The 26,045-nt window shown below is 34.8% G+C and overlaps 1 protein-coding gene across 2 annotated transcripts in view; it reads right to left on the bottom strand.

Annotated features, from left to right (window-relative positions):
* The window catches only part of NAV3 (neuron navigator 3), a 374,287-nt gene that overhangs the window by 223,275 nt on the left and 124,967 nt on the right, over positions 1-26,045 (bottom strand). For both annotated transcript variants that reach the window (XM_023194757.3, XM_023195381.3), the window contains exons 4-5: positions 23,608-23,680; positions 21,204-21,387 (exon numbers count right to left, since the gene is read on the bottom strand). In XM_023194757.3, coding sequence (XP_023050525.2) covers positions 21,204-21,387; positions 23,608-23,680 — 257 coding nt within the window. The remainder of the gene's footprint in view (positions 1-21,203; positions 21,388-23,607; positions 23,681-26,045) is intronic.

The raw sequence follows: 26,045 nt of genomic DNA, 5'->3' as shown, positions 1-26,045 counted from the left end.
TAAAAAAATAAGCTATTACTGTAAGCTTAAAAATCACTGGTAATCTAGGGTGGACAGAAATATCAAATCTTCTGTTTCAATATGCCTCTACTTTTCTTTCATTATTTTTCTATCAAATTTTCACATAATCAACCTCTTCCCATTTCTCTCATTACTTGTTTGATCTAACTCAAAATCTTTCTCAATAGCTCCTTTATTTTTCTTAACATTATTGTCTATGCCTCCTTGGACAGCAGAAAAACATTTTATTCTCCACCGTGCTTGTAATACCATTTTCCAGGCTTCAAGTTTATAACATACTAGTAACAAACCAGGTGAGTAAGCACAGCCAACTTGCCGAGTCCTAGTAAAACAGACACAGGTGACATGTAGACACAGCTCTCAGGCAATGGAGGAAAATAAACTGAGTCAGAAAAGCAGTAAACTAAGGGCTTTTAGATGTCTGAATTGAAGAGTGCATTTTTTTTCTGAAATCCTGTATGATTAGACTCCTACTAGCTTTATGGGTGGGCAAATGATGTCAGAAACAGAAGCACAAAAGAAGTAAATATTTTGAGGCTCCCTGTGGATCCTACTAAAGGAAGTATGTGATCATCTTTCTAGTAAACTGGAATATCAAGGAGCTGCTTTTTATTTTTCCCAAACATGGAAGGGAAGAAGAGAAAACTATACACAGTCAACTATTTTTAAAGTATGGAATTCATCTGGTGATCAAAACACAGCAGGATCCAAACTGCCAGAGCTTCCTATTTCAGCTTCAGTGTAAATGCTCATGTGGAATTATGAAATCCATTTATTATAAGGAAAAAAAGCTTCTTAAGGTAAAAAGGGCCGAATCTGTGGTTACCCATTTTTACTAACCACTAGAGCCTCACTACTCAAAATGTGGTCTGTAGACCAACAACACTGACATCACCTGGGGCTTGTTAGAAATATAAAACCTTAGATCCCATCTCAGACTTACTGATTTGAATCTTCATTTAAACAGAATCCGCAGGTGATTCCTATGCATAATAAAATTGGAGATACTGTGCGCTACAGAATATCCACAGATGTCTCCTTGGAAGGAGAACACTCACAGTTTCTAAAGTCAAACAGCATATTCCAAAATCTCAAGCCATGCCTCTTCTCCAGATGTCAGCAGCCCCCTTCTTACAGACTTCATCATTTTAACATTCCTGACACAACAGCCACATCTCCAGCTATTACTTCTGCTTCCCAAATGCAGGTTCACTCACTGTCACCACCCACAAAATTTCATGCTGTTACCATAAATATTCTAAAAATTAAAATCCCAGATATAATAGACTCCTTCCTTCTTTTATAGTAATTGTATATTTCAAACCCCAATCTCAATCCTAGACTTCAGAATCCCCTTTCTGAATATCTCCTTGACATGTCTTGAATATTGTATCTTGATGGTGCAGTAACTAATCATTTAAGTATCTGTCTCCTAAACAGACTGTGTTGTTCTCCGGGGTAGGAATTATGTTCATTTTTGCATTCTTATTCTCTATCATGGGGCTGGTATATGTTCAATAACGAAATAATTCATTGACATTTGCTGGGTGATATTTTCAAACGATGGCATGTTATATCCCTACCTTCTAAGCAAGGGAATTTGTTCCAAGAATGGAATTATCAGATGTTAAAGGAGGGAACAGACAGACACTAGTCATTATTACATCCTTACTAACTGGCAGCAATTAATGTTTATCTTATTCAATCCTCACAGCAGTCCTGCAAAGGTTCTACTATACAACCAACTGACAAATATGAAAAATTAAGTCTTTAGATGTTAACTCGTGCATTTTACACATTTTGTAAATTAAAGGGCTGAAATTTGAACTTAAATTTGTTAACATTCCATAAGCTGTACTCTGTTCTCTTGTACCATATTGTCTGTATAAATTATCAGTTGAAGTGTTTTTATTGCTCCATAGATTTGTGAAGATTTCCAAGATATTGTAGAATATGTGTACAGAATATCATCTCTGCAAGTATCAAACAAATCTAATTTCAAAATATACCATTTGACATTCAGAGAAATAATATTAAACAACTTCAATCCACTTTACATAGAAATCAAGAGTAAATAAAACAATTTTAAAGGTTAAAATAATTATAGTACTTAAGCAACTATTCTTATAGTCTTACAAGCAAATATTATTTAAAACTTTTAGCAACGTTTTATTCAGGGCTAATAAATATGAAACATAATTTATAATTGGCCACTCCCACATCCATTACAGACATCACTAATCAATCATGGAACTGTTTTTCCTACTAATTTCTACGGTAGCCTCATAATCCTTGCAAAGGATTCAAACAGCCCTTATTTTTCAACAAGAATTAGAATGAGAGTTAAAATGTATTTGTATCTCCTCTCCATGCCTTCATCAATATAGTTAAGAAAATGTTAATAATTTCATGTAAGATTTTTGTAGACTATTCTATTTATGTTGTAGTTATTTTAATAGCAGACTTTCATGCAAAATGTGGTCATATATATGTATATATGACCTCATACCTTAGGTTAGTTTTCAACCTCAAGAATCAAATTTGCTTCAACATAATGCACATACAGAATTCTATAAATCACCAAAACATAATACCTTAACCTCATATAATGTATGAATTTTATCTCTTTGGATAATATCAAGCTTCTTATAAAAAATCTCAGCTGAGGAAGTTGATATTTGAATTGTTTCAACTTATGCTTATTTATTGTGGTAATTATAAATATTTTTAATTTTCTCATTCATTCTACAAATATTATTACTATTATTATTAATATTATTATTATTAGAGATGGAGTTTTGCTCTGTCGCCCAGGCTGGAGTGCAGTGGCACAATCTCAGCTCACTACAACCTCCACCTCCCATGTTCAAGCAATTCTCCTGCCTCAGCCTCTCGAGTAGCTTGGATTACAGGTGCATGCCACCACACCCGGATGACTTTTGTATTTTTAGTAGAGATAGGGTTTTACCATGTTGGCCAGATTGGTCTCAAACTCCTGACGTCAAGTGATCCACCTGCCTTAGCCTCCCAAAGTGCTGGGATTACAGGCATAAGCCACCGCACCCAGCCCTACAAATAATATTTTAACACCTAGTTTTTTTCCAAGTAAGAACCTAGGGAGCCCTATCAATTTGCTAAGGAATTTGGTCTTTCTTATGATTGCAGTGGGAGACTACCAAAAAAATTTAATTGCAGAAGAAATACTAAATTCTCAGATTAGATAGATCCTTTCCTTTAGATATGTAAGAGTGAGGAAGAAATGAGGTTGGGAGATGTTAACAAGGTTGAAAACAGATAAAATAGGAAATCATGGCTAAAATTCAGGCAGGATTTTATATAGGCCTGAATGAAGTCAGAGGCACAGTAAATAGAAGTAAATGATTAAAATAAGTTAAAATAGTGGACACAGGAATTGAAAGAAAGGGAAGAATCTAAGACAAATTCTGGGCCTCTGACTTGAGTTGTTCTGTGTACAATAAAGTTACATAGAAAAGAGTGTGGGAGGCCGGGCGCAGTGGCTCACACCTGTAATCTCAGCACTTTGAGAGGCCGAGGCAGGTGGATCATGAGGTCAAGAGATCGAGACCATCCTGGCTAACACGGTGAAACCCTGTCTCTACTAAAAATAGAAAAACTTAGCTGGGTGTGGTGGCGGGCACCTGTAGTCCCAACTACTAGGGAGGCTGAGACGGGAGAATGGCATGAACCCGGGAGGCAGAGCTTACAGTGAGCCGAGATCGCACTGCTGCACTCCAGCCTGGGCGATAGAGCGAGACTCCGTCTCAAAAAAAAAAAAAAAAAAAGAGTGTGGGAAAATGAAGCTGAACATCCCTTGTATAGTGTGTGAAAAGAAAATTCCAATTCAACGTTATATCTAAATACAAAAAAAAAGTGGAGAAAGAAATAGAAAACATTGGGAAAATGGATATTCAGGTGTGAATCCCACCGTTAGAGTGCTGACAGAGTGAAGAGGCCTCTCTGATCTTATTCTAACGATTCACTAACAAAGTATATAAATACTTTTGGATATTGAATTAATGAATAAATAAGAAAGCAGCTTCACATTCCTAAGGTTTTCAAAGTGGCACATAGACATAGCTATTGAGAAACCAAACTTAGCTCAATGTTCCCCTTATTCTGACAAACATGAAGATTCATTTATGCAATTGTCCCATTAATGAATCATTGAAAAGACTTATATTGACCACCTCCGATGTACTGGCACTGTGTTACAAAGACTAATTTGGAAGGTTAAAGCGTACAGAGGTTACTGTTTCATTTGGAGAATTATAACCCCTAAAGCCATGTATACTAACTAATATTATTCATAAAAAGTATAGGCTGGGTGTGGTGGCTCACGCCTGTAATCCCAGCACTTTGGGAGGCCTAGGTGGCTGGATCACGAGGTCAGGAGATTGAGACCATCTTGGCTAACACCGTGAAACCCTGTCTCTACCAAAAATACAAAAAATTAGCCAGGCATGGTGGCATGCACCTGTAATCCCAGCTACTTTGGAGGTTGAAGCAGGAGAATCGCTTGAACTCAGGAGGTGGAGGTTGCAGGGAGCTGAGATCACACCACTGCATGGGTGAGACAACGAGACTCCATCTCAAAAAAAAAATTGTAATTTTATATTTAATGGAAATCAAAGTCAAGTTTGGAAAGAGTAACAAAAGCATTTTGCAGATGTGAAGAAATGATAGATGACATTATTTATCTTCTGTGAATTAATATATTCAAATGCCAGTAGTAAACATCTAATACATTGGTTAATAGCAAAGAATCTACAGCCAGCTGCCCTACCCAGATCTCAGCTCAGCTGCTTTGTGCCTAGTTTCTCATCTGTTAAATGAGGATGACAGCTACTTAGAGCATTGTGTGTGTGTGTGTGTGTGTGTGTTTTAGTTGTTGTTGTTTGTTTGTTTTTATGAGACAGAGTCTCGCTCTGTCGCCCAGGCTGGAGTGCAGTGGAGCTATCTTGGCTCACTGCAAGCTCCGCCTCCCGGGTTCATGCCCTTCTCCTGCCTCAGCCGCCCAAGGAGCTGGGACTACAGGCACCCGCCACCACGCCCGGCTAATTTTTTTGTATTTTTTTTAGTAGAGACAGGGTTTCACCGTGTTAGCCAGGATGGTCTTGATCTCCTGACCTCATGATCCGCCCGCCTCAGCCTCCCAAAGTGCTGGGATTACAGGAGTGAGCCACCGTGCCCGGCCCCTGAAGGTTTTTATGAGGACCAAATCGTAGATCACTTAGAAGGGTGTCTGATAAAGATAAGTGCTATAACAGGTTTAAAACATGCATACTTGAGAGTCTCTGGAGGCTCTGTAGCTATTCTAATGAATCCTGTGTGAATTTTAGCCACTATTACCCTGCACACCTGCACTTGGAAGTCTTTCTAATACCACATCCCTTGGTTCTCACTTACCACTGTTGATGTTACGTTATTCTTACTTGAAAGCACATAAGCATGGCTGTTTCAGGACAATGGCTGAGCTTTTAACTGTGGCTCTTGGTCTCCCAGTTTAAAATTACTTTAGGACTGTGATTTCTTGAAATCAAATACAATTAAGTCTTATTCTCCTTCAAAATTTTATGGATATTATTCATTATTCTCGCTTGCCAAAGGCAACAACGTAAGTCCCACAGGACTTAGCCCAGTAAGAAATCATTAGAAACTGTCCCAATAAGACACCAAAGAACCAGCATTCCCAAAACAGCACACACAGGGTGAGCCTTTCAAAACATAAATCTCAACACTGCACAGAATCCAAAAGTGTCTTAAATTTAGGACTTAGTGTTTTGTTGTGTGATGCAGTGATTAGATGAATATATGTTCAATATGGTTTATTTAATATTTCAACCAGAATTTTGTATTTCATTTGTATCAAATAATTTGAAAGACAAGAACAAAATGTCTCAGAAGACGAAGTACTTCTCAATAGAAAAACAATTTACACTTACGAATTTAGCAAAAGGTTACCATAACTCAGTACACTGCAAAACAAAAAGAACATTCTCTCATTCTCCTTGTTTGCTCACTTCACCTGTAACTGTTTGTGGTCCCCAGAGTTTTGTGTCGAGCTCTCCTCTCTTTCCGCTACCTTTATTCTCTTTTCCTGAGCTATTTCTTCCATTTCTATTGTTTCAATCAATAAAACATAGCTAAGCTAATGTTCCCAGATCTGTAACTCTGGCTCTGGCTTCTCTCCTAGTTTCCGGAGCCACATACTAGTCACCAAAGTTCCATTAAAATCTTAAACCTAGGAAGGCCAAAGCTAAATTTTTTTCTCTCTGCCCCCTTCCTCTCATCTGTTTCCACTATAGGATTATATTTTCTGTCTTACTGAAATACATGATATTTCAATTCATCAATGAAAGTAGAGGCATGATGATTGTCTTTTACCCTTACTTGGAATCCAATCAGGAGCCGAATTCATTGTTCCAGTCTGACTTTCACATCTGCAAACATTAAAATGTTTATTCTCTTGCCACCAGAGCAGGGTCCATCTCTATTCTCCTGCCCAAAGCACATATTTTCTCTACCCTGTCACCAGGGCAATATTTCTAAGCTATAAATAGTCTTATTTTTCCTCTGGTAAAAATTTCTCAAAGCAATTTTACTTTACATTTAGAAATAAGTCCCAGCTTCTAGGCGTAGAGTTCACAACTTCCACAAACTGACCTCTGCCTATTTCTCCAGTCTTCTCCCTCATTATATGCTATGACAATTTTAACACAGGAATACAATACATTCATTGATCATCCTTCCATTGAGAAGTGAGATCTTTGTGCTATCCACCCATCTCTTAGAGTCTGAGTGGGCTTGAGGCTGCTTTAACCACTAGAACTACCATGTGAGAAGTGTGATACCACTAAGGGTGTCATGCTGGAGTGGTCGTGTGAATTTCAGTTAAGCTGCTAGACCTGTGAGTCAAGAAATCATCTTGGAAGTGGATTTTCTAACCACAGATATTCTGTCTCTCACCAGTTTGTGACATCCCCGCCATTCCATCCTTCTCCATTGCATGTCCTGGACATAGTGGAGCAAGGACAAGCCATCCTCTTTATGCCCTGTCTGATTCCTTGGCTTACAAAATCCATGAGCATCGTAAAATGGTTATGTTGTTTTGTGCCGTTAGATTGTGGGATGCTTTTGTAAAGCAGCAATAGATACCCAGAACCCATTTCTACTTTAACTTTCTCCCCAGCCAAATAACTACCGTTTCTTGAATGTGAAATGGCATTTCCTTTGTCAGCCCCTTCATATGTGCCCTTTCCTCTAACTTTGATCACTAAGCAACTTGTGCTTTGTTCAATTACTTAACATGTCTATTAAGTGATCTGCTTAAATATCTAGGTACTCTATAAGACGGTGGGTGATTTGAAAAGGAACATCACTTTATCTTAGCCACATGTCTAATGTATCTCTTGGTTCATGGTGAGGGCCAATTTATTTGTGGAAAAGTCACATTTGAACTTTCAAATCACCAGTGGAAAAGAACACAAGGCTCTAATGTTAAGCCATATGTTATGCATTGACTCTGCCCAAGTAGACAGTGGCTGGTTCATCAAAACCTAAAAACCAGGTGGAAAACAGTAATTTTTAAATGGATGTACTTAAAAAAAAAAGTAGTTAAATAAACCATATTTATCAGAGCAAAATAGAATGTCAGGGCAATGTTTCATATTATATAGGTTTTTATAACTTGTTTTATCATATATTTATAACTCATATATAAATATATACGTATTTATAACTCTTATCTATATTAAGAAATTTTATAGAAAATCATTTTAGAATCATCCTTGTTTCTGGCCCTATGTATTTGCCCTCAGTCTTAGAGTCAAATAAACATATCACAAGAGAAGAAATCCATATTCAGAATCCCTATATAGTGAGACACATAGTACTCTTGATTCCCAAAGAAAGAGAAAAGCATGCTTAACTATGATATCACATTCATTTTTTCTAAAAGCATCATTCACAAGAAAACATAGAGGAATATAAAGAAACAAATCTCAGAGTATAAAATGAGGAATTTCTTGGGTTTGAGTTTTAGTGGGCAATTTTTACCTCCCAATTTTCTCTTCTATAATACAGTATTATGTTAAAAAGACAGAAATTATTTCCTTTCAAATTCACTGAAAATGGCTTGAGAAAAAAATTTGAAATAAAGTACCCAAAATACACTATAATTAAATGTATTTTTTAAAGTTTTATGCTAAGGAATTTTAGACAAAAGAATAAACTTTAAAGACAGTTAAATACATTCACTAAGGGTTTTTAAGACGGAGATAGATGGAAATAAATTTCTTTATATGTCCTATAATTGCTTGGGATAGAAATGAAACGATATATTCAGAATTAAGATTTAAAGAGCTCCTTAAACTAAATTCTTCCTTTAGTATAAAGACTTCTGCAGGATCCTTGTGAACTGCTATAAAATGATAACTAACATGCTATTAGCACTAAGAAAGAGTTATTTAGCCACTTCTGCAAATATATCTTGGGTACCTCAAAACTATATGTGGTCCTTAAAAAATAGTTAAGGCATTTTGCAAAAACTGTCTTCACTGCAGAGTATATCATAAAATACGGTCCCCTTTTGCTAAGAGTTCACTGAAAACAGTTATTGCCTAATCCATAAATAAGTCAGAAACAGCTTTTATCCACATGTGTTTCTTTTTAGTAACCGGGTGGCTGAAATATCATCTGAATTGCATTTGGGACAGGTTACTGTGATCACTTATCCTGTTAGTGAAATACAGTATGAAAATATGTTATAACCTCTGTCTTATCTTAAATTTCCACAGATAGTTAATAAGGCCACCTGCATGGTCTGCTTTTGTGAGATCTCAAAACAGTAACTAAAGAGGCAGAGGCCTGTGTAAGATATTACAGCATCAAAGTCTCTTGCTCTTTTAGGAATGTCAAACTTCAAGATAAAGGAGAATTCAGGAAATGAAGCTCATATTTCTTTTACAATATCACCATAAATTAGATTTTCCAAAATGCTGTTACACACAGCTCAATGTACTACTCCACGATGCTATTCTGTGGATGTTTTCCCATTTTCAATTTTTAGCATGGAGTAAAATTACATCTCAATACATTCCGAGCTTCATTCCAAAAATTCATTTGAATGCAACCACCTTTAAAAAATCAGACCTTGAATACTGGTAGCAAAAGTTATTTTGTCAAACTAAAAATTTAAACTAACTTAGGCAAAGACCACACAGATCAGTGAAAAATCAGATTATTTAATACTTCTAAATACTTAAAAAGCATTGTAGTCATCACAAAATATGTTAAATTTTTCTTAACACATATGCTCAGGAAAATGACTTTTATTACATTTAAAAGATGAATATCTATAAAGTATATGAACATTTGTGAGAAAATCTATTCTATCAAGTCCTTACAATTGGGCTGCTCTCCATTTACTGCAAAGCAAATATAATCATCAATATAATCGTAATCAAGCCAGCCCAATTGTCCCATAGAACTGATGTTTATGGTTTCTTTTGAATAAACATAGAAATTGACCCCTCCAGTCTTAAAACTTGAGAAACTTACGGTTGTCTTATCTGAGTTTTTTTCTTGGGAAACCAACCATCAGGCATCCCAAATAGTGTCAAGGAACTGAAACTTATCAGATAATTATATCTGGACAATAAGACGCCAGGCCCCTCATCTGTCATGATTGCTTAACTGACCACCTGCTTCCTGTTGATCAACTCTTCTTCCTTATCCCTCCCTCGTTCCTGTTTTCCCACACATAGCTACGTTTCTTCCTTGCCATATAAACCCCTAATTTTAGTTGGTTTTGAGACTGGTCTTCCTCCTCCTCAGCTGCAGCACCCAGTTAAAGCCTTCTTCTCTGGCAATACTCATTCTCTCAGTAACTGGCTTTCTCTGTAGTGCACAGCAGGACCTAGACCAAATCTCTGGCATTTCAGTAACAATTTTAGTAAGCAGTGACTGGGGTCACAAAACATCTCTGATAGGTGAGCACTGGTCTAGAGTCTGCCACACAGCAGAAAGAGAAGGCTTTTTTTTTTTTTTCTTTTCACATCTTATGAGACTGAGAGCTCAATCAGAAAGAGGGAGGAATTTGGGATGGTCAGAAGTAGAAGCATAGAAAAGGGAATATAAAGAGGTGTAGTTGAAAGTGTGCCCTTGACTAATGGTTAAAGTCTCATAAGCAAGACTAAGTTGCTGAAACATGCAAATCCCCTAAATCTAATTCCATGCTCACTAAGTTATCTCCTGATTTTCCATGTAGACTTGGCTACAGAAAAACAATCTAATGATTATATTGACATAATTATTATAGCATATATATATACACGGAGGAATCTCTGTGCCCAGGCTGGAATGCAGTGGTGCAATTATGGCTTACTGCAGTTTTGACCTCTTGGTTTCGAGCCATCCTCCCACCTCAGCCTCCCAAGTAATCAGGACAGCAGGCACACACTACCACTTCTGGCTTTTTTTTTTTTTTTTTTTTTTTTTCTTTTTTCTGTATTGTATTTTTTTTTGTAGAGAGCAAGTCTCACAGTGTTGACCAGGCTGGTCTGGAATCCTGACCTCAGGTGACCTCCTGACTTGGCCTCCCAAAGTTCTGAGATTATAGACATGAGCTATCATGTCCAGACAATTATGATTTTTGAGACAGTTGCAGTTTTTATTATGTCAGTAATTTGAAAAGTTATTGACTTATAATAGAAAAATAGAAAAAAGGTCCATAATTATTAATATGTTTTCTACTGACGACTAACTTCAACTTTTCGAAGCTGAAGTTCTGACTGTACTGAGATGTAATTTTACTCCATATTGAAAACTGTAATTAATAAAATCAAGTTATTTTCTTTTAACATCTTATGAGACTGAGAGATCAATCAGAAAGAGAGAGGCATTTGGGATGGTCAGAAGTAAAGGCATAGAGAAGGGATTATGAAAAGCTAATAGTTATTGAATTTATTAATTATAATTTTAGAAATTTATTGAAAATTATATATTGACTTTATTAATCTGTTTTTTATAAAGACTAACCTTAAAAAGTTGAGATGAGGTTAGTCTTTAGTAGAAAACAGATTAACAAATTCAATAGCTATTGACTTTAATAAGTTTCGAAAATTTTTGAAAATTTTTAATAAATTTTAACTTTTTGATGTTAGTCTTTAGTAGAAAAGATTAATAAATAATTTCATATAGTATAAAATTGTAAATGAAATAATTACATATATTATCAGTGCTCTATTTGAGAAGAAAGTGGCTCATATATGCCAAATACGTAGTACCTCTGGTTGGAATCAAATTTCTAGTGTTTGGTAGAAAATATCTAACTGGGCCATCAAAATGTCCTGTGATAAAATTTTAAATAAATAAATCACAAATTAGTTATCATGAGTCACAGCTCTATTATAATAACATTTCACCTCTTAAAAAAGATTTGATAGGACAAATAATGGCTCACCATTGTTTTTATCTACATATTTATGGCAAAAAGTATTTCTTAAGTTCTTAAATTAAGAGTTAGTCTCATACTTTCAAATGTATTTATATTCTCACAATTCTTCTGGAAAGATAAAATACAATTATGATGTTTTTATTTTATACCTAGAAAATTAAGTTTAATTGATTCTGACTTAGTTAAGAAAAGTAAAACTAAGAATAATTTTTTTTACAAACAAAACTAAACCAAAACCAACTATCTGAACACAAAAAGCATTTTAAACTATAATAAGTGAATAATCCCAGAAAAAAGACACTGGCATACAGTGATCCCTTGGTTTACTTGGACTCATCTCCCCAAACTATCATAAAATGAGCTCTGGCCCTTACTCAAATTATCTACCATTTTATGCATCAATTCAAACAAATATCAACTTTCAGATAGGCCTTAACTAGGGAAGAATCAGAGTATATTACTTGATTCTGAAGAATATGTATATATATATACACACGTGTGTGTGTGTGTGTGTGTGTATGTATGTATATATATATACACATACAACTTTTAGAATCAACCTATACTAAAAGCATGGAACAATCAGGTACGTGTACAAAATAGATTAATCATATGAACATTGGTAACAAAAAATAAAAGTGCCAATAACAGAGATTGGAAATTGTCAGTGGATAGAGGAGAACCACACCGTAGTTTTAATATCCAGGTTTTACAAAAACCAAAAGATATTCTACAGGTGATTGAAAAAGAAATACAGATGTTATTCCATTATATAAAGGTACAAAAATATATAAAGGCACAAAGTTAACCAACAAAAAAACTAAAGATAGTGGAGTGTAACTATGTTAGTAACACTCCTAGAAAGACTTGCCTATATTTGCTATCTCGTTTTTTAATGGACACATTAAATTGTGTATCTCTATCTGTAATTCCTCCCTCTCATTCTCTTTTGCACAGATTTCAATCAAGTTATCACAGCAACTACCTCACTGAAAGAGCTCTCATCCAGCACAGAAGCCCTAGGTCACTTCTCAGTCCTCATGCTACTTACATCCCACATTTCATGTAGTAGACATTCTGTAATTAATGGTTAGAAACACAAACTCTGTACTAGATTGCCTTGATCCAATATACAGCCTAGTTTCTGTGAAACTGTGCAATTTAATTGATCTTTCCATTTTTCTTATGTCAAAATTAGTATTAAGAATACAGTACAGGCCGGGTGTGGTGACTCACACCTGTAATCCCAGCACTTTGGAAGGCCGAGGCAGGCAGATCATGAGGTCAAGATCGAGACCGTCCTGGCCAACACAGTGAAACCACATCTCTACTAAACATACAAAATTAGTCGGGTATGGTGGCGTATGCCTGTAGTCCCAGCTACTTGGGAGGCTGAGGCAGGAGAATCTCTTGAACCTGGGAGGCGGAGGTTGTAGTGAGTCGAGATCGTGCCTCTGCACTCCAGCCTGGTGCCAGAGTGAGATTCCATCTCAAAAAAGAAAAGACATTGGGGAGTTATACCTGATATAAATGATGAATTGATGGGTGCTGACGAGTTGATGGGTGCAGCACACCAACATGGCACATGTATACATATGTAACAAACCTGCACGTTATGCACATGTACCCTAGAACTTAAAGTATAATAAAAAAAAAAAGAAAAGACTCCATCTCAAAAAGGAAAAGAAAAGAAAAGAAGGAAAGGGAAGGAAGGAAGGAAAGAAGGAAGGAAGGAAGGAAGGAAGGAAGGAAGGAAGGAAGGAAGGAAGGAAGAAAAAAAAAGAAAACAGTACGTACATCATAGGATTGTCATGAGGATTGAGACGGTAAATGTATGTATAAACTATTTAGAATGGTTCAGAAGGGGCTCCATATAAGGTATGACTACTGATCTGTCTCTCCATTGAACACTTTATACACCTGCTTCCCAGGACATCAAGTTCTACTTTTCTTCCTACTTAACAGGCTAACTCTTTTTGGTCTCCTCTGTCAAGTCTTGCCATCTCCTTAATCTCTAAACATTGATAAGCTCCTGATCCAAGGCCTCAGTTCTCTTCTTCATCTATGTACAGATTTTGGTGACTTAATCATGTCTAGCCTCATAGCTTTTTATTGTTGCTATATACTTATTTTTTCATGATTTTTATCTATAGGCTCCATCTGTCCCTTAAAACCCAGTCTTGCAATTCTAATGGCCTCCTCAGTATTTTGGATATATCTCACAGATGTTTCAAAGCTCACATGATAATAAGTGAATATCTGACTTTCTCCCTACCAAACCTTCCCTCACAATTTTTTTCCTTCATTTCAGCAAATGGAAACACCATCTTTCCAACAGCTAATACTGCATTGATAACACAGAGTCTCCCATTATAGCCTCCTTTTTATCCATGCTACAGTCCCCTTTTTGTGTACCAATTTCATTACAAGTCTATCAGTTTCTTCTACTGACATTACCTTCAAAACGCATTTGGCATTTAACTTCCTCTCTGTACGTTCAACACGATAGCCCAAGTTTTTTCCACGACTTCTTGCTACCACCTTTTCCCTACTACACTCTATTTTCAACACAGCAGACAATGTGACCACTTTATTTATATGCCTGTTTATGTTCCTCATGGCACTTACTATCTTCCCCTCTCTCCAGGAATAAAAGCCAAAGTCTTCACAATGGCAACAGGGCCATACTAATTCTTATGTTTCTTCGAATTATAACCTACTCTTCTTCTGCCTCTTTCCCTCTGATCCAGTCTAACTGGGATAGATGTTTTCTCTTCTTGAAGAAAACCAGACAGGCTCTTAATTCAAGGTCTAAGAGCATTTCTTCTCTCAGCCTGAAACGCTCTGCCCTGAAATATTCACCGACAACATTCTCTCATTTTCTTTGCTTAGTGTCATCATCTGAATGAGGACTTTCCTCAGTCCTCATTAAATTTTAATTAGCAAAAAAGTGGCTCTCACACATCTGATATGCCCTTTTCTGATTTTTTTTTCTCCATCATCAGCTGTCAAATTACTGGTAAATATTTTAATTAATTTTGTATTATCTCCAATCACTAGAATGAAAGCTTCAAGACAGCAAATTTTTTTAATCTCTTTTGTCTTCTGCCTAACTCCCGTGACTAGAAGATTGTCTAGAACATACTATGTACTTAATAAAAACTTGTAGAATCAATTAATGAGGGTGGGGAGAAATAGAGAAGTGTGAATCAAATGATAATGATCAAATTGATGAACAGAAACCAGTGGTTGAAGCATTTTATTTAGCTACATGGAAGTAACTACTAAAAAAAATACCTAAAGTAATTAAAGGGGTTATTCTGCTTATTTAGACTGGGCATACAAAGGACTGAGCATTATTAAGCTATTTTAGTGGAAATATTGTTACTTTAAATTATTTTCATATATTTAATTAAACTTAGAAGTGGAATGGGCAGACTTGATTAGAGAAAGAAAAGGGAGAACAGTAATGAGGTTGACTTAAGGTTTTTAATGTGGGTCAATGTATTTTATTACACAGGTAATATGATCTTCAAATGAGAGAAGGGAAGATGGAAATAGCTGGTTTGAGTGTCTATTATATGCTGTGTTATGCTAAGTAAGCATTTTATATATAAACCATTTCATCTGGTTTCCTCAACACCCTTATGAGAAAGTTGCCACCATTCCAATATTAGAGGAAGAACACTAGGATTTGAGCAGGTTAAAATCACTTGGCCACGCCACTCCACTGGGAATTGGCAAGCAGGATTCCAACCCATACTTGCCTGACTCTGAAATAACCAACACAGAAGATGTTTAATCTTTACCCACATAAAATGCATCCAAGAATACTGACATAGCGGCTGGGAATGATGGCTCATGCCTATAATCCTATCACTTTGGGAGGCTGAGGCAGGCAGATCATCTGAGGCTAGGAGTTCGAGACCACCATGGCCAACATGGTAAAACCACATCTCCACAAAAAAATGCCAAAAAAAAAAAAAAAAAAAAAATAGCTGGCCATGGTGACGGGCACCTGTAATCCCAGCTACTAGGGAGGCTGAGGCAGGAGAATGGCTTGAACTCGGGAGGCAGAGGTTGCAGTGAGCTGAGATTGTGCCACTGCACTCCAGCCTGGATGACAGAGTGAGACTCTGTCTCAAAACAAAACAAAACAAAACAAAACAACAAAAATACTGAGATACTATCTAATTTTTATGCTAAATATATTTAATTTTTTAAAAATTGATTTCTTGGCTAATCAAGTCATTATCACTCCAAATGTAGCGAAATATTTGCTTGTAATGAAGTTAAGAAACTTAAAATCTGAGTCCCACCTTTACTATAATATAATCTTCATCTGTAACAACTGAAACACCAGTGTTAGAACATAACAAAAGTGTGTAAACGTGCACACACAAACTTTCTCTCTTAGTATTACATACTCTGGGTTTCCAAATGCAGTCAATTAAGAATAATTTCTTTCTCTTCAATTATTTCCCTCTAGAGATAAAAAAATCCTGCTTTAAAAATGATTTATAAATATCCCTCTTCTTTTATGTTTTTGTTTTGTTTAAAGTTTAATTGATTAACTGACTTTTTTAAAGAGCACACTATAGGCCACAACACAGAACTGTGTTAGGCAGCTAATTGAAGCCAGGTTCACAAGGGCTTAAATTACTAGAGCCTTCCTGTCATCTTAAATTAAACTGCCTTATATACCTCTCAAGATTTATAACCTTTGGCCAAAAAGCTGTAAACCGTCCCAGTTTCAAGTGAATCTCCCAGAAGAAAATAATGTTTCCTGGAAAAGACACCCTGGAAGGCAAATGTCCTCTATGGTAAGAGGGTTCCAAAAGCAACGTGTGTGGTAGGGGTCACAGGAACCTTGGAAAGGGACTGCAAGGGAACAGACAAGCCATTCAGAAAACATATACCCAGGGATTTCACAGTTTAACTTGTGAAACTGTCCTGTAAGAGCACGTTCATCTTAACTGAAAGTGGACACATGATTGATTTGCTCCTACAAAATCAAAAGCAGAAGGACGTATGATCATCTGCAGAGATCATAATCTTTCAAGTTCCCAAAATAATATTTTTAAATTCAGAAAGATATATCACCACTGGCTTTGCCACCTCTATCATCTATCTATGTAATCTCTGACCTCTACTTTCACATTCAATTTTCTTCTTTTTACATGTTTCAATTGTATACTACATAAACTATTCATGTGATTTAATAACCACTATCTATGAGTTGGTAAAATTCGTTAACTATTTAATAACGGGAAGGAAAATCACTTAATAATCTGGTCAAAAATTAAGATAAAAACATATATTTTAAGAAAAATCACGTCTTTTAAAAAAGCTTTTAGCAAATAAAAAAAATTATCTTTTACATGTACTATCATCCTAACACCTTGTGTATAACCAGGTCAGTACATAAGAAAAATCAAATTTCATTTTATATTTTTTTCACTGTAATGTTTTTACCAGATATTCTTAGGAAAATCATGCATTCATTTACTGAGTGTTGGCTGGTATGTGCCAGGTACTGCATAGGGTTGAAATAGAATTTTCTTTTGGCTTTCCTGTCAACTAGAACTCTAATTGTCAAAATGCAACATATGAAAAAGTAAGGTTGACAGAAATAGCCTAGGATGAAAATGAATTTTATGAATTTTAAAATTATAGGATTTATTTTTACATTGTTTCCTAGAATAAGCAAAGTGATTTCCTTCTTCTCCCAATTAATACCTGTGAAAAATAACTATGATACCAACCTTTATATAAGATTTTTTTAGCATTTTATATTGAAACACTTCTCATATTTCCTCTTTTGGTTGGAGAGAAGAATTTTTATCTTCCTTTTTCAAAATAAAAAGAAAATTAAGAAATATAAAATGAACTAGTTTTATTTATCATACTAAATAAATGCAAATAAGATGCTTAATATTTTGAAATATAGCAAGATGTTGAATCATTACCCACATAAAGTTTATCAAAAAATAGTGACATAGATAAAATATCAGTTTTATATTAAATATATCTAAATTGTAAAGAATTGATTACTTGGTTAATCAAGTCTTTATCACTCCAAATAAGCGAAATAATTCCTTGTAATGAATTTAAGAAACTTAAAATCTGAATCCTACGTTTACTTTAATCCAGATCCAAGTCCTGGCAGTCTGATTCCAGAGGTAAACTCTTAATAATTAGAGCTCCTGGTGCCACTTGAGCAGGACACACATGCATGCACACTTGTGCACACACCCACTCAAGCTCACATACAGCACACGACCCATGCCCCTATAGATACATACACTCAAAGGTGGAGAGGCAACTGAGAGAGTAGGAGAGCAGAGTTTGTTACTGTATTCTTTCCTTTTGGTTCAAGTTTTATTTTTTCTCCTGTATATTTCACTTGTTAATCTTTAAATCCAAATTTCTGTTTAAATGAAAGCTATTCAAATTGACTAAAAACATCTGGAGTTATTTTCAAAATAGCAAAATCAAATTAAAAATTATTAATGGATAAAATAAATGTTGCAGAAGTAGGTAGAATTATGCCAATTTACTTTAAACAAAGAGAATAAAACAGAAACACTTTTACTGAACTGAACCAATGTGCCCAAAGAAATGTTCATTAGTCTACAGAGAAAAATATAAGAACATTTTCTGGCCAAATATCCAGAAAAGTATACAGCAAGTTGACATTTAAACTATTTACTTGGAAAGAACTTTGAAATCAATAGAAAGGCATCATAAATCATGATTTATGACTCACACCTCTAGCAAATGAAGATAAATTTGTCACTAGGAATTTTTCTGCATTAATTATCTTGGTTCTAACACATAGCTACTATATTACATTCCTATGTATATTATCATTATGGCCTTTTGAAAAATGCTTTAAAAATATTGATTGCTACAGGTAAGTCCACATAAATTCTAATTCATATATTAATGTGATACACCAAATCTATATGAATAAAAATAAGTATCAATGTCTTAAATATCATATCCTTTAAAACATGTAACAAATTCAATTAAAAGTAAAACTATTGAAATTAAGACTTGAACTCTTCTATATTAGGGTCCTGAATACTACTTTTAGTAAAGCTGTTACTCCATAAACATTTATTAAATTATATGTCAATTCAAAAAGTAATTAAATCCAGAAGAAAATTTTGCTAAAAGTCTCCCTCAGCCTTAAAGGACACTATTGAAAAGAATACTTTTCATAAACTTGTAATGAAAAATTGAGACATCCTTCCACAAAACAGTATAAAAACCATGAGTATTATACATGGTTTTATATTTTAAATTACCCCATAGTTTCATAACAGTAATGTATATCCAGCAAGAAGAACAGGAAAAGAAACAATTTCCTAAAAGGGTCATAATTACCAAGAAATTCTGAGCAAGAAATTCTTGACAATAAATTTCACATGGAAGATACAGAAAAAGAGTGAGGTAAAGCAATGTCAAATGATATTCCGTATCACTTCCAGAGTCAACATGCTTTACACGAAATCATTTTATTTCCTTTATTTTTTCAGCTACTCTTCTCGTGTCTTTTTTATTTAAATTGCTTAAACCAAACTCTAGTAATATTATTTCTGGCACTTTTCAGAATCCATCTCTTTGTTCCAACCATCCACACACACACACACACACAAAAAAACATAAAACATGATGTCATCCACTTTCTTCTTCTCTATGCTTACGAAAATCCAAGAAACTTATCCTATAGAGATTTATTTTCCACTATGAGTCTTGTACAATCTCACTTGATAAAACCAAAAGCCAAGATGAGCTTCAAGAGCAGTCAAATATCTGCATTATTTTATAATAAAATATATCCCCCATCACTTCATAAACTTTATATTATATGCTATGTTTTCAGTAAAACTATAGCTTTTTTTATTCATTTAAAAATTCATTGATGAGTGAAAATCTTCCAAAGGGAATAGAATTTACATGGTTGTATAGAGAAATAAATATTGTTTATTATGAAGTAACAAACAAGGTCTATGTGAGGGTTGGTTAATAGATGAAAGAGAGGTGATTTCTGAACAACTGAACAACTGACAGTAAGTGGGAGGTGGTTCATAAATGTATTTTGGAACATCATTTTAATTGTTTGAGTCATTTCTAATTACCAAACTCAAGGTTAGATGTTAGTAGGTTTCAAACTTGACTTCTAAGGTGGACAAAGTTAAATATTTACATTTGTTGACAAGTGTTTATATTTTCAAAGACGATGAAAGGGATTTTCATATCCTCTCTCCTTAAGAAAAATAATCATAACTATTTATGTAATAGAGCTAACTAACCAATACCCCAGTCATTGTTCAGGAACAAATATAGTAGTTTGTATGAAAGTTGTTAAGTGAAACTTCATTCTGTGATCATTTATTTTGACGTGTAAACTATGTTAGACTATAGTCTAAGTTATCCCGTAAAATACTATTGTTGCTATGTAGATACTTTGAGGAAGTCATAAAATTCTATAATCAATTGACTTTCAGTAAAGTTTATTTTAGATAATCTGAGTGATCTTGATTCAACTAGTTGAAAGAAAGTTTTTTTTTTTTTTTTTTTTTTTTAGATGGAGTCTTGCTCTGTCACCCAGGCTGGATCTTGGCTCACTGCAACCTCTCTGCCTCCCGGGTTCAAGCAATTTTCTGCCTCAGCCTCCAGAGTGCTGGGAATACAGAAGCCTGTCACCACACATGGCTACTTTTGTATTTTTCATAGAGACAGGCTTTCACCATCTTGGCCAGGCTGGTCTTGAACTCCTGACCTTATGATACATCCACCTCAGTCTCCCAAAGTGCTGGGAATACAGGCATGAGCCATCGTGCCCAGCTGACAGTTTTGCTTTTCAAAAGCAGAACTAAGGCTTCCTCGAGAGGAGAAATTCTACCTGTGTACTGCAATTTCAGTTCATGACAAGAGTTTTAGCCTGCCCTCCCAGCTGGGCTGCCCTTCAGATTTCATACTTGCCTAACCAGAATGCACAATCATACTAAACCAATTCTTCACAATAAGTCTCTTGTTATATATCGTTTACTTGCTTGACTCCTCTAGTTGAACACTGACTGATGCAATTCTAAATTTGAAAAAAAAAAAAAAAAAAAAAACACAAAACTAATAATGGAAGAGAAAAGGAAGTTGCCATGATTTGGGACACTCCACCCAGGCTGTGTCTACATATGCCAAAAGACTCAAGCCAGACAAATAATACATGTATGTGCATACACACACACACACACACATCAAAAACACTATGTTCCCAAACCTCAAGCTCCTATGTTTAACAGACCTGAAATTTTTGACAGACTTAATTAATCAAAAGTATCAATGAACGATAACTATACGACAGGAGACTAGGACTCAATAGCACATTCTAAATACTAAAGTCATTTGTAGAAGAAAGTAGCCATGCCACATTACTTACACCGAAGACATTTCACACTGTGATACAGAACAACAATCTTTAGAAAGCAAACAAAATAGGTCACCCAAAAGATGACAGACGTTGCTTGTCCAAGCAAAAGAAGAGTGGTTTTAGTTTCCATTACACAAGTCAAATAATCCCATGACACTGATACAAGTACATGAGTACGTTTTTCAAACTCGTGGACAATAATTTGTTAAAAACAAGTTATATCTACACAAACTAATTGGAAACACATTCCCTACTTCCTTTCCTTACCTGGACTGCATATCTTGTTGGGTTTTGGCCTGGCCAGCTTCCGATGGAGGGGAAGCGTGAGTAACTCGCTGCTGAAGTTCCACCAAGGACTGGTAGTACTGTTGTTGGTGGTGTTGTTGCTGCTTGTAGCGAGACAAACTGAAAAACAGCCCTAGAATGGCTTTTAAGTTTCCATTTCTTATTTCTGTATGAAATGAAAAATACAAAAGAAGCATCGTATGTATTCAATGTCCTTTTTAACAAACTCTAGATGCAATCCTCTTGAACTAAATCTGTGAAGATAGAGATACAACTTAATTCTGTCAGTCACAGTTGAGTCACAAACAAACCTGAATTTCTGAAACATGTTAACATTTCCAAATACCTTGGAATTTCAGGGAGAGAATCAAAGGATAGAGGGTAAAAAGAACAAAGCACTCTCAGAAGTGATATTCTTTGCTGACCTTGAACTACAATTTTTCTCCAGTTAGCTGCTGCTTAGAAATAAATGAGCTCTCTCTTGTGCTAACCATTTGATTTAGCACGTTGCTTTCCCTCACAAATATACACAGCTGTTGCCAGCATAGCAGTGGCTACAAACTGGAGAAAGAAAGCCACTGAAATGTTGGTTGTCCTGCATTTATAAATATTGATGATGTGGGTGCACCTCGTAATACCAACTGGATTCGTTGCAATCAACTTTCTTTCTAAATCACCCACTCACCAACTCATTTATACATATTTATGTATGTATATATCTTCCAAATATATATCCATATATATCAAAATATGTATCTGTGTATGTATATCTTCCAAAAACCAGACATATCAATTTTTAATGTTCCAATTCTTTTATTTTTAATTTATGCTATATATTAATAAATAATGAAGATTAGCTTATGTTAGATAACATAATTGAATAAGTAAAAATCCTGGTTCTAACAGATGAAGTTCCTGTGCAAGATTTTCAAATATTGAATAAAAAAATAAAATTCACAATGCAGGTTACAAATAAGCCTACATTTTTCTCCTGTAGTTATAACTTAAAAAATAGGGAAAGAGAAGGAAGTAAAGCTTGAAAGTAAGCTACACAACCTATAATCATATTTTAAATAAAACTTGCTGTTGGCAATAAAATACATCCTCCTCTGAGATCAAGGCTTTATGTCCCCTTTTGGAGTTTAGGAAAATTAACCAACTCTTTGGATTTCTTGATCTCTGACGGTTTATCATATAACTCAAACTATGCAGTAAAATAATTAATATAAAATGACCCTCTGAGTTGTTCTATTTCCTCCCCAAACATTTCTCATAGTTTCCGTCATATTGAAGAGTTGGCTTATCAATCTGAGGCTACATTGAGAGAGTGTTAATATTCTCCTATAAACCTGAAAGATTTTGTTTTGAAGAGTTTTTAAAAAATTGTTTTATTATTTTGCATGTTTAATTAATTTAGAGAGTAAATTTTGAGCATTCATATATTTTTAAAAGATGGATGAAAATCAATAGGCTTATATTAATAAAGGTTTTCATAAGGACGATACACAAAAAATGAATAAATGGCAGCAATTCTAGCCTGCCTTTAACTACTTAGCAACATATTGTCCTGGGGAATTTTATTCAAATGTTATTCTAAGTTACAGAACTATCAGTTAGGTTTGAACCTGAGCTTCTTGGTCATTAAATGTGTAATTTAATTATACATTATAATATGTAAATATAAAAGAAATTTAAATATCAGGGTTCTCAAGTATGGCAAATTTTATCTTATGTGTGGCAAGCGTTTGCCAACTTTTGCCACCTTTATATGTGAAAGTAAAATAAACTCCGAAAAAGATAAACGTCAAAACTTGTTCAAGTTTTCTCCATTTTACTGTCTTTCAATTTTAGTGATGATCTTTTGAATCTTTAATGATTTAAAACATTTCTATATAACAGTGGTTAATGCTGTTAGTTCTAATTATTTCATACTTCATAGTGACTTATTTAAACTAACCAACTATTTTGACTATTTCTACCAACTTGAATATATTATAGAAATGGTATTAATAAAATAATATTAAGACTTAAAGTATTTTACCTGTATTTATGTCCATCCAACAATTATCTAATTATCTATTAATCTAATTAAGAAATCTAATTATACTATAAACTAGTAATGACATAAAGATGTTTTGTTGATTCACTCCTCTCCCACATAGTTGGTTATGAAAAGAACAGTTCTGGCAAAATATGGAAAACATTTAAATACTTAAAGCACATAGTAATAACCATTATGTTTATGTTTCAGTTGTCTTGAAGACTTCACCAATTTCTTTTATCATATTAAGGAGCCATATACTCCAATGTTACATTTCTTACATTATAAAAAATAATTTAAATGCATTGATGCCATTTGTGACAATTCAGTCATTCTTTTTCTTACCTTCAGCAGATAGACCTTGAACATTTACCCCTCTGGCTGCTAGAAAACTAAGGCAGACATCAACATTTTCAATCTGCAACATGAAAAGCAGTGAAAAAGCAACTTAGGGGATTGTATTTTAATAAATGCATGTGCCAAAATGAAACCAGAAAGAACGATAAAGAATGAATAGTTTACATTCATTTCATACTAGAAGTCTTAACCAGACTTTAACTAGAATTATTTTGGCTAATTGCAGAATGAATATAAAGCTTTCATTGTCCAGCTGGTACTTACAAACAATTCATAAAGGCCTGATCAAGAATGGCATTCTTGCAGATTAGCAACCCACCTACTTAACATAAAACTGGATCTTGTACTTTGCAAATAAGTCCCAGTGAAAGCATCCATACAGACTGAGATTGTTGCATGTGTGTCTTAGAATGTTAGGATGTGGGTAATTTAAATTCAACCAGCAGTATTTGTTAAGTACGTCAAAAGATAGCTAGATGGAGAAAGGATTGATACAATATGAAAATGAAGATATTTTCATCCTAAACCTAGCAAATATTTATTTTAAAAACTATATTTGTATTTCTAGAGGTGAATAATGTTGTCTTTGCTATTTTAAAAGGGTGATTCCCGTAGCGCATTTTGTTGGTTTGTTTTTGTTTTTGTTTTTGATTTTGAGACAGAATATTGCTCTGTCACACAGGCTGGAGAGCAGTGGTGCGATCTTGGTTCACTGCAACCTCTCCCTCCCGGGTTCAAGCGATTCTCCAGCCTCACCCTCCCAAGTAGCTGGGACTACAAGTGCACACCACCATGTCTGGCTAATTTTTTATATTTTTATAGAGAGGGGTTTTGCCATGTTGGCCAGACTGGTATCGAGCTACTGACCTCGAGTGATCCACCCGCCTCAGCCTCCCAAAGTTTTAGGATTACAGGAGTGAGCCACCATGCCAGCCCTCATGACTTTTAAATGGTTGGTTTCAATGTGATTACCAGTTTACAATCATTTGGGGTGAGAAGCAAAAAAAAAAAAAAAAAAAAAATTGATCATGGCATTATATAGCAGTGACACAGCTAAGATTTGCAAGAGTACAGAAAGCTAAAAACTTCCAATTCTTTGTGATCCGTCTCCCTGGATTTGGGGGTATTCCATAAATATTTACATTCTACAGTAAATATGAGATTTAAAATTAATAACTTGGCAAGGTACTATTGTCTGTCTTACTAAATTCTCATCAAAGGTTATGCATGAGGACACACAGAGTTCTGCCAATGTCCTCCCTAGCTTAGCTTTATAGCAAGGTCAAAATGTCTCTTAAAGAAAATAAAACGAAAAAAATAGATTCAAGAATCTAGCCTTATAAAATAGAGAAACTATTTATGTTCCTTTAAAATATTAATTTTGTACAAAAAGGTAATATACAATGATATGCTTTTTCCTTAAAAATGACCACAGACAAGATATATTCATTTATTTTGAGGAAAAAAAGGCTTATATTAATTAACTTCAAAGTAAGTGTTACTGAATTTATTCTACTGAATAAGTAATAGAGTTGAACATGCTGAATACAACATAATATAATAAATCTTATTATTCTGCCGATCAGCATCTGAATATTCAATGAGATGATAATGCTGAAACATATATTAATTATTTTCTTTCTTCATATTTCATTCTGCTACTAGCTATAAGATTATATAAGGAAGGAAACGAGGAGGAACAATAACAAGGAATGAGGCAAATTGGAAGTTCTCTATCCATCCACAGTGTTCTTTTAAATGTATTTGTTTCAGACCCACGAAAAATTAGTAAAAGAAAGATGCCAAATAATTATTGTGGCCTAATACTAAGAAAGATAATGTGATGTAATATTTTTAAACGTTTGCAAGAGCAGTCCTAAAGTTCTTGACTTCAATGCAATTATATGCCTTTTATAGAAAGAAGGAAGATTTCTGACCCAAATGTAATTTGCTACAAAATGTTCATAGGATATTATTACCTAAAATTTACTTACTCATATTATACATGAACAAGTCAGCTCACTGAAAATCCAGAAAAGGCTCATCGAGTATGTAGCTAAGTTTGTAAGATCATTTTTTTGTCTACCATTTAACCAGCATATAAAATAAACTGATTCCTAAACTGGGTATTAGACACAACTCTCTCTCTCATCTTGCACCACAATCGGAAGGGGAATGTAAAAGAGAAGAAGGAGAAGGAGAAGGAAAAGGAAAGAAAGAAGAAGGAGAAGAAGGAGGAGCAGGGGGGAAGAGGAGGGAGGAAGAGGAAGGGGCAGGGGGAAGGAGGAAGCAGGAAGCAAGAGGAGGAAGGAGGGGGAGGAGGAGGAGGAAGGAGGAGGAGAAGGAAGGAGAAGGAAAGAGAAGGAAGGAGGAAGAGAAGGAAGGAAGGAAGGAAGGAAGGAAGGAAGGAAGGAAGGAAGGAAGGA

Source organism: Piliocolobus tephrosceles, chromosome 10 (assembly GCF_002776525.5).
Source record: "Piliocolobus tephrosceles isolate RC106 chromosome 10, ASM277652v3, whole genome shotgun sequence".
NCBI lineage: Eukaryota > Metazoa > Chordata > Mammalia > Primates > Cercopithecidae > Piliocolobus > Piliocolobus tephrosceles.
This window is presented reverse-complemented; position numbering and strand designations above follow the sequence as displayed.